This window comes from Leptidea sinapis, chromosome 21, assembly GCF_905404315.1.
Source record: "Leptidea sinapis chromosome 21, ilLepSina1.1, whole genome shotgun sequence".
In the NCBI taxonomy this organism is placed as follows: Eukaryota; Metazoa; Arthropoda; class Insecta; order Lepidoptera; family Pieridae; genus Leptidea; species Leptidea sinapis.
In genome coordinates this window covers 3,248,104-3,258,282 of record NC_066285.1, presented here as the reverse complement: position 1 = coordinate 3,258,282, position 10,179 = coordinate 3,248,104, and the positions used below count along the sequence as shown (strand labels likewise).

The 10,179-nt window shown below is 36.3% G+C and overlaps 1 protein-coding gene across 1 annotated transcript; it reads right to left on the bottom strand.

Moving 5' to 3' along the window:
- Nucleotides 1-420: 420 nt before the first annotated feature.
- On the bottom strand, nucleotides 421-1,621 carry LOC126970540 (protein Abitram). Its single transcript, XM_050816509.1, has 2 exons — nucleotides 1,537-1,621; nucleotides 421-1,189 (listed from the first exon to the last, which is right to left on the bottom strand). The coding sequence occupies exon 2, from the start codon at nucleotides 978-980 to the stop codon at nucleotides 444-446; it is 537 nt and encodes a 178-aa protein (XP_050672466.1). The 5' UTR covers nucleotides 981-1,189; nucleotides 1,537-1,621; the 3' UTR covers nucleotides 421-443.
- Between the last annotated feature and the right edge of the window lie 8,558 nt (nucleotides 1,622-10,179).

Here is a 10,179-nt window from a genome sequence, read left to right as displayed (position 1 = left end):
TCTGTATAAAGTAAACTAAAACTACTGTTGGTTGACAATGAGTTAAACCATCTTGACAGAAAGTGGCGAAACAGATTCAGAAAAAGATACATGGAAGGGTCTTTTATTTGTATAAAAAAAATTACTTGTGGCCAAGGCAGAGGCCACCTTCATACCTAATTAATTTGATTGTGTGTATAAAAATCACAATTGCTATAAAAATATGAGCCTTCAATGTTATTACTATAATATTACTAAAGTGTAAAATGCCAGTAACATTTACCAGTAGTACTACCACACAAAGTATTTAGTTTATGTTGTCTGTACTGTTGTACTGTTAGAATTTCATGAATGAGAAGCCCATTCCCTTTTTCCTCCATTTAAACTTATTAGTGGTTTCCAAATACAATTAAGCCAGATAATGTTGCAATAAAAATCATATTACAAACTAACTATGTAATCTACTATAAGTTTACTTTATCACTAACAAGTTTTGAATAATCCTCGAATGTTAAAAGTTCCTTCTTAGTAGCATCTGATATTGCAATACTAGAAAGCATAATAGCAATAAATCCACCAGAATCTGGTTTTTCTTTTAACAAATGAGGGTTCTTCACTAGTTCTTCATTTATTTCTATCAGTGTGCTCTTCATTCCACATGGTATTTCAAAGTTTGTGCCATCTTCATATTCAACCTTGCAAATGACTGATTTTGGAGTCAAATACTGGCCCCCTTTCTTACTTTTACCCTTGACAGTATTACAAAGTCTGTCTACATTTCCCACAAAGAAGTTCAAACTGTATGTTTGAGGGTTCTTGAAGAAGAAATGGCTTGGGGCAAGACTCAACAATGTTATTCTATTTGAGTGAAACATTAACATAATGTCATTGTTCTTTACACCATTTGCATTAACAATAAACCTCTTTGTGAAATATCTATCTGTAAAGCTTTTAAAATTATCTATTTCTTTTAAATCTATTGATTCTAAAATATTACACATTTTGTCTGATTGTAGCAGTCTCTCAGTTATTGTAAATTTTCAGTTTTCTTCAGTTTTTCTTGAGCTTGAATTCTAGCACGAATAGCGGCATGTTTTATTAAAGAGTCCTCATAATGTTTTTTTTGTCGTTGTAAACGTTCGGCTTTCAAGCATTTCCGCATATCACGATCATAATCATTGCAGTAACCAATAAACTTCAAAAATGAATGCTGAAACAAAGCTATACAATAATTTCTTTTGCTCGGTCAGCAAATCCAGAGAGTAATAATTTATCAATACAATCAAAGTGAATGGTATAGTACCTAGATCTAATTAATAATTTATTTAAATTATCTTATCGAAGAGATACATTAAAATGTCACTCCAAATTATTAGTAAGATCTTTTATCAGTTAGTTTAATTATTAAAGGGATTCTAAACTTTAACTGCCTCTAAGATATAATACATAAATGAAGTCTAACCTCCACATGACAATCCTGCAATTTCTTTATGAAGACATTGCATTCGTCTGAGTGTAGGTGAGCGGACAAGTCCGTGTGCATCACGTAATTCTTACCTTTACGTGTAATAAATTACAAATTGAATGTGCTAACACCTTTTCAAGTTTCTACCTACTTATTTCCAAAGATATAAAAAATCTTTTTTTTTTTTTTTTTTTGCGCCATTTATTGGCCTGCACGGTTTGTGCGTCAGCCATACAAAAAGGTGAGGAAGTGTGTCATTGGATTGAGAATTGGAACGGAATTTGGAAAAGGATCAGGTAAATTTAGTATATAAGTACATAAATGGTTATAATTTTATATCGTTAAGAAAAATAAAACTAGCTAAAATTCTATATACATCAATATTTATATTAGATAAAAGGACAGAAATTGAAGTAGGAAAAGGAATTTTAATGTACAAAAGCGAGGAAATAAAAGCGGAACGGTCATGTCGAGGACAGGCAAAGAATATATGATTAAAATCCCCAACGTCATTACCACACTCACATATATCACTAGGCAAAAGGTTAAGCCTTGCCAGATGCAAGGGAATGCATGCATGGCCCAGCCTCATACGAATAAGAGTCGAAGTGGTAGCTTTACCAAACGTCAGATTTGAAAACCACGGTTTAGGAGGTATATCCACCTGGATCGTGCTGTAATATCGACCTTTAGTCTGACTTGAAGAAAGCCACATATGTGTCCAAGAGTTAAATAACTGGGATTTAGGAAGGAGGGCCAAATCACAACAAAAGTTTTGGTACGGAACCAGATCTCCGTCATTGACCGCAGCTTTGGCAAGGCTATCAGCCTTGGTATTGCCAAAGATTCCTGAGTGCCCCGGAATCCAAGCAAAGGAAACTGTGTAATTTTTGCTACAACATTGATACAATAAATCACGACATGCAATAATGACTGGATGATTGTTACTGCTAAAAGGAAATCTGTCCAAGGCTTGTAGGGCACTTTTAGCGTCGGTAAAAATTATTGTGTTTTTTAATTTCATGATTAAAATGTATTCCAGAGACTTCAGCAGACCAAAACATTCTCCAGTAAATACTGAAGTCTCTGGAGGCAATTTTATTTTCTGTACAATGCCAAACTGTTGATGAAAAATGCCAACTCCCACACACTTCTCAGGACCGGGTTTGGAAGAATCACTAAAAACTAAATGGCAATGTTTCCATCGGCTGTCACTGTCAATAATATCCATAAATTTGGCATTGGCAGAAGGATCTTGTTTACAAACACCAAAGTCAAACAAAATAGATGGATTTAAAATTAATGCATCATAGTTAACACAAAATATAGGAAGAAATTGTGATCTATGTGTTGGAGCTTGAAGAGCTAAGTATTTTTGGAGACTAACAATAAGGCATGGCGGCGATTTATGAGCCCAGTACGAATAATCCATACATTCCAACAGAGACCGTAACTTATAGTAAAGAGGATGAGTATAAACTTGAAATGCTCTAAACAGGAACCTGTCACAAAGAAATTGACGTCTGAGGTGCAGGGGGGCTTCAGAACATTCCACCTGCAAAGCGTTAATAGGGCTCGACCGCATAGCTCCCGCAATTATTCTCAGAGCCTTAGACTGGATAATGTCTAACTTATGGAGAGCTACTGCATTACAGGGTTCAAGTATAAATGTTCCATAGTCTAAAATGCTTCTTATTAGAGCATTATATAGAAGGTTTAGAGAGAAAGGATGGGCTCCCCACCAAACTCCAGAGAGACAACGCAGTATGTTTATAATCTTCTCACATTTGGCACTTATATAGTAGCAATGAGGGCTTCCTGTAAGTCTTGAGTCTAAAATTACCCCAAGAAATGTTGCTTCACTTTTAGTGGGAATTCTAATGTTATTATAAAATACAGATACTGCTGGAGGAAGTCTCATACGTGAAAATAAGACTATAATACTTTTAGGAACCGAAAGGCTTAAAGTGTTATTGTCAAGCCAGACTTTTAATAACTTAAGGGAATGTGTCATAGTATCAGACATGTTGTCTACAGAATCACCAGACACATAGAGGAGTAAATCATCTGCATATTGGAGTGTGTTAACTTTACCCTTAAGGGAGGCTTCCAGATCATGAGAATATATATTGTAAAGTAAAGGACTTAAAACTGAGCCCTGAGGTAAACCTTTCCAGGCAATACGGGATTGGTAGGAGTCTCCTGATATTACTTTAAGCATTCTACCAGAGAGAAGATTGATTGTGAAGCTTATAAAAATTTGTGGGATATTCAAATTAGTCATTTTTTGTTTCAGAATTGAAAGGTTGACATTATCATAGGCTGCCGACACATCTAAGAATGCCGCTAACACAGACTTATTGTAAGAAAATGCCAATCTTAAGTCTGTCATAAAAATACTGAGACTATCCATTGTACTCCTGCCTTTCCTAAATCCAAACTGGTTTGGTGATAGTAACCCCTTACTCTCAATAAACCATTCTAGTCTAGTTTTAATTAAATGTTCAGAAATTTTGGACATAACTGGAGCTAATGCAATTGGTCTGTATGATGATGGATCATTAATCGGTTTGTTGGGCTTGTGTATTGGGATAACTTCATGGATTTTCCATGATGGAGGAATATTACCTGATGTTAAGATTGAATTAATTAAACTGAGAAAATAAGAAAGGCAGGAATCATTCAGGTTTTGAAAAAAGGAATATGGAATTCCATCACAACCAGGGGCTGAGTCCCTTAGTTTTGAAAGAACCCCTTTGAGTTCTGAAAGGCTAAAGGAAATGAATGAATTGCTACTATCATGCTGGGGGAGGAGAGAAAGCTGTGAGTTAGAAGACATATTATCTATAGATGGGACAAATGGTGGAGCTAATCTGTCAAGAAACAAATCAACTGTACTGCTATCCATAAGAGGAGACCTTGGAGGTTTAAAAGAGGATCTGAATCTACGAATATTTTGCCAAACTTCAGATGGAGAAATGTCTGGTGAAATTGAGGCACAAAAAGATTTCCAGCCATTGAATCTTTTTTGTTTTAATAATTTACGTGTTTTAGTTATAATATTACAAAGAACATTAAAATTTTGTGATGTAGAATTTTCTCTGTAATTTTTTTCAGCTATCTTTCTCTCAGCTATTGCAGCAGAACACTCACTGTCCCACCAAGGAGGTGATGGAATATACCCATTGCCATTATTATTTTTAATAGGAAAAACTTCCTCAGCAGCCTGTAGTAGGGCCTGTGTAAAAGCTTCATTACAAAGATGATTATTGCTATCATTTAGTGGAGGTATGGTTGATAAATTTTGTTGAACTTTATCTCTATATAATGACCAGTTAGCATCCTTAAGTTTATATTTTAACCGGGAAGGAGACTTTGACAACTTTTCGCTAATTTTTTGAGGAAATGATACAATTAGTGGAAAGTGATCACTTCCATATGAAGACGATAGAGGCCACCAGTTTAATGTAGGGGCAAGGGAGGGACTACACAGGGTTAGGTCTGGTGCACTAATACCCTCATGGGGCTGTGACCTTCTAGTAGAACAGCCAGAGTTTAGAAGGCATAAATTATTATCATCTAAGATGTCTAAGATTCTAGCCCCATAATGATCAGACTTAGAACTTCCCCACATAGAATGTTGTGCATTGAAATCTCCCATGACTAAAATAGGGCGCGGGAGTGAAGATAGAATGCTACAAATATCATCAAAGACTTCAGTGGAAGGGTGAGGTATATACATATTTACAAAACAAATATTATTTACACTAGCAGCAATAATGGAAAATTTATCACTGTGATTAGGGATGGGTATGTGGACAAAGGGCACACCTCCTCTAAGAATTAGTGCAACTCCACCATACCCATCTGTTCTGTCTTCTCTAAGACAGATATGTCCTGGAATTCTAAAATTGAATCCGGGACGAAGCCAAGTCTCTTGAAGAGAGACTGCAAATGGTTTGTAACTATTCAATAAATAAATTAGGTCACTTTTTTTACTATTAATACTCCGGCAATTCCACTGAATCACTAGAGACTGGTTTTGTGGATGGTCCTGACTGGCCATGATTTAAAAAACTTTTCAAAGTAGCAGCATCGTTGGACGGTATTTTAATTATATTAGATTGTGAAAGGTACTGAATGATAGAAATGATGAGATCCTTTGTTATTATTTCTGACAAATCATTGTAATTTTTGAGACAACCTGTAGAAAAGGAAGAAATGTTGCTGTAATCTTGGATAAGCTCTGCATGCGCTTTTTGATCATATCCCTTACTAGAATTTCTGGGACGAACTTTGGGTTTCAAGAATACTGTTTTCCTATATGACTGTGTGGGACTCTTAGAAAGGCTTGTTAAATTATTGGGGTTGGAATAAGTAATAGTTGGACCAGTAGGGGCCGATGAAGCAGAAGCAAGAACGTCAGCATAAGATTTCGAAACTGGTGGATGGACTTTACTGGCTTCTGAATAAGATATAGAGTTTCTAGCCATTGTTTCCTTAATAGCTTTTTGTCTAGCATACTCCGGGCACTTTTTGTCGGTTGCGAAATGGGAACCAGAACATAAGATACAGACAGCATCATTCCTTTCAGTCTCACAGCTTATACCTGAGTGGTTGTCACCACATTTGTAACACCTTGGAGTGCCTCTGCATTGCATTTTGGTGTGACCAAAACGGCAACAATTAAAACATTGCAGCGTGGGGAAAATATAAAGCTCTACAGATAAGGAATTGAAACATATAAAGACCCTGGGAGGTAACACCTTCCCGTCAAAGGTTAAAACTACGGTCTCAGTTGGAATGAACTTGGGTGTCTCTCCATCATATACCTTTCGGTTTAATCTCCGAACTTTCAAAATGCTTCCACAGTTCTGCGGAAGCTCAATATTTTCTATAATATCTTTCTCATCCCAGTCACATGGCACACCTCTCACAATTCCCATGCGGGTGATAGTGAAGGCCGGAATAAATGCTTTGTATTTATTAACATCAAGAGATTTGTGATCTAGAAATGTGTTAGCATCCTGAAATGTTTTAAATTGTAAAGACAACCTATTCCTTCCAATCTTTTTGATGCTTCCCTCTACAATGTTTTTTATCAAACTTTTTTTAAGGAAAAATCCAAATTGTACTGGGTGAATAGATCCTGTTTGATTTGGTAGTAAGATTTTTTGAACATGGACAACATAAGGCGCAGGGTCTGACGCTTGGTAAAGTGACCGAGCAGACCGAGGGTTACTTGTGATATTATTAGACTGAACAGCCTCATTATGGTGGATTTCGGTGTTTTTATCATTAGACTCAAGCATGTTAGGAATAACATTATCCTTCAAATCATTGGGAGAGTATTGGGAATCTGATGGACCCTTATATCTGTGATTTTTTCTCTTCCTTTGATTTCTATCTGAGATTCTCTTTCTTTTAATTGATTTCGTGTTTTCCGAACAGTCCGTATCTATAATTGAACTTTCCGTTTCCATTCCCGACGCATCTATTGTGACTACATGAGACACCTGGAGGGATGCCCCTCCAGGGTCTTCGGGCTCCAACATGGACGCCAAGAGAAAAATTCTATTTACATATAATACAATAAAATGACTTACCAGGTGAAGAGAAAAAAACTAAAACTATAAATAATAAACACTAACTACTTATATATACACCTTACAACTTAACTGATCCTATAATATCAAATTAATTTAACTTTCAAAAGTTTTGCCAAAAAAGGACGTCCGCCTACTTCTAAACTTCCCGCCTTTTTTCCATAAAAAATCTTATGATTATAAATTTTTAAGACATGAAAGCTGTCACTTGTCACTTTTCTTACTATTTTATTTGGAGCACAGCAACGAGCCCACCAGCTCAAGCCAAAACAGAATTAAAAAAAATCTAACAATAACTATGAGAAAAAAGCAGAGGAAGGTTTTTCGAAGGTTAGAAATAAATGGTTATATTACATCGTCATAGTGCAAAAAAGTTTACTTTCTCGTACGAAAAATAAATCTTTTTTAATTTTTTAAGCGTCTTTTGCATGTATATTGATAAATTACATACATGTATCGGTTTTAGGTAGAAACTTGTCGTTGTCCTTCTATTTATATGGAAATAAAACAAACATGGTACTCGTATTTTTTATATAAGATTTATTTATTAACCATAGTTATGAAGTTATATATTTTTTTTACTATAACGCTGAATCATCACTTTCTTCTATTTCTCCTATTCCAGATACTATATCGCTATCATTGTGTTCTCAATTCGTCGATATGTTTGTTACCTCAAAACTTTCGACTGGGTAAACTGATTTTGATGATTCTTTTTTTATTGGAAAGCTGGTGCTTCCCGTGTAGTCCCATTGTAATTTGGTCCAGATCTGACAGTGATATACATGAGAAAACCATAAGTCATAAATTTGCTATACATACGTATAGCAAAGTGGATGATAAATTTAAGAATAGCTCAATATCGCGCCAACCGATTTTGATAATTATTTTTTATTGAAATGGATATATTTCAAAGATAGTTTGTTGAGAGTTTAGTTAGGTTCTGATTACGGAATCCATAACAAAGTAACCTAACTCTTCAATTGATAGGAGCAAATTAACGATACTCTTTTTTATGCTATCCGGATATTTAAGTCATCTACCATAACATAATTATGGTCAAGTAATTGTCGTAGTCGAATATGATGATCAATGGGACTCCTTAACGACTTACAGTAAGGGTGCGAACAGTGGCAGAATTTCTGTGTGTTATCAAATTGCAAAGCGCTTACGTTCATTGCTATAAGATATAATATGCACTAAAAAGTATAATAATAATTGCGTATTCTTATACAATCTAATTTATTAATCTAATTCTACTTACGATTACTGTAATTTTTGGAGTCTGTGTCATCCAAGATAAGTTTGTAACTACATACATAGTTATAGGTGAGATGTGCTTAAGTCGTGAGGGGACGAGAGGCGAGAGCGGGTCGCGGTGGAAGGCACCGCTTCCAAAAAAAACAATAATCGTAACTAGAATTAGATTAATAATTTAGATAGTATAAAAATACGCAATTATTTTTATAATTTTTACTGCATATTATATCTATTGTTAATTAAATAGTGTTTTTGAAATCGGTTGTTTTTTTGTTAAAATATTTTTATTTAAATAAAAACTTATCAAATATCTAATGAAAATAAAAGATAACAGCAAGAGAATAGCTCGGATATTTTAGAGCGCAAATACACGTGCAATAGCAACGCGATGCTATCGCTTAGTGTTTTAAAAGTTATAACAGTTCAATTTATGGGTTTTTTAATCCTGAGCGGCACTGAATTGTAATGTGCAGGGCGTATAAATTACCATCAGCTGAACGTCCAGCTCGTCGCGTCCCTTATTTTCATTAAAAAAATATAAACTGGTACTTACAACAAGTTGTGATCCAAGCGAATAGCAAAGACTCGTGGTAATTACCCAAAGACTCTCCCAAAGTCTTGGGAGAAGAAGAGCCAGGGTATAGGGCTCAGTCTGACATACTCCCTTCGCCCTCATACAGGAGGTGAGAAGAAAACTCGACGATGACGGTGTATATATGTGTGTACGGACGCCCGCCGCACCCAATGTCTTCCGGGAGCGTTCGAATGCTATAGTTATTTCTTAATTTACATAGTTTATTATTTATAATAACATAAAATATGTATGTACAGTCAGATTATGAAGTCAATAAAAAATATATTAAACTAATATTAATAACTGGAGCATTCCTCTGTCTGCATGTTAACTTTCAATGTTAATATCAATGACGTTCTATACCTAAAGACAATTCACTTCGTACTAAAACAATGCCGAATTATGGCACATCCGGAGTTTCGACGTGTTGGCTTTCGTTAACATTACTCGGATGGGCTTAGTCCGAGGTGTCCCTATGGACTGGTCTATGGAGGATTTTGTCGAATCCCTGGAACTGCCGATTGGCTGTGGGGAGGTTTTGAAAGCCCGCCGCTTAAGCCGCAAGAACATCACTGAAGGTATTGTCGAGTGGTTGCCCACTCAATCGGTTGTTTTGACTTTTAGAGGCCAGATGCTTCCCACGAAATTTTTTTCATTTTATACGTCCCTCCCCGTAGAAATCTATAAATTCCCAAGTATTCAGTGCCTGAATTGCTGTCGTTTTGGCCACGTTAAAGCACAGTGTAGGTCTAAGCCCAGGTGTTACAGATGTGCCCAGCTCCACACAGGCGAGTCCTGCGATGGACTGTCCAGAGTTTTAACGCCAAGAAAACCTAAAGCTTAGTATGTCCCAGGATAATATATCGTATTTAGATGCATCGGCCAGTTTCCCCCCAGTCCACAGGTCATATGCGGAGATGACAAGGGAATTCTTCTCCTCTCCTACATTGTCCCCTCTGCCCGCTAACACTTCCCACCCTACCATCTCATCTCGACCCAGCTCCAACCCTAAAAGATCTTATCGGGAGACAATTATTCGTTCTCCTCGCCCCCGTTCCCCCTTAGCAAAGGTTTACAATAAACAGGCCCATGACGCTATCATCAATCTCCCACCCTCCTCCCTACCCAATGGCTGTGCTCTTGGTAACAGCCAACCCGACTTCCTTCAATCCCAAGGAAAAATGTTAGAAGACCTCTCGTCATTGCTCCTTAGCATCGTTGCTCCATGCAGCGAACTTCTATTTCCGCCCAACGTTGCCCAAAATCTTGAACAATGGCCTCAACTTCTGCAATGG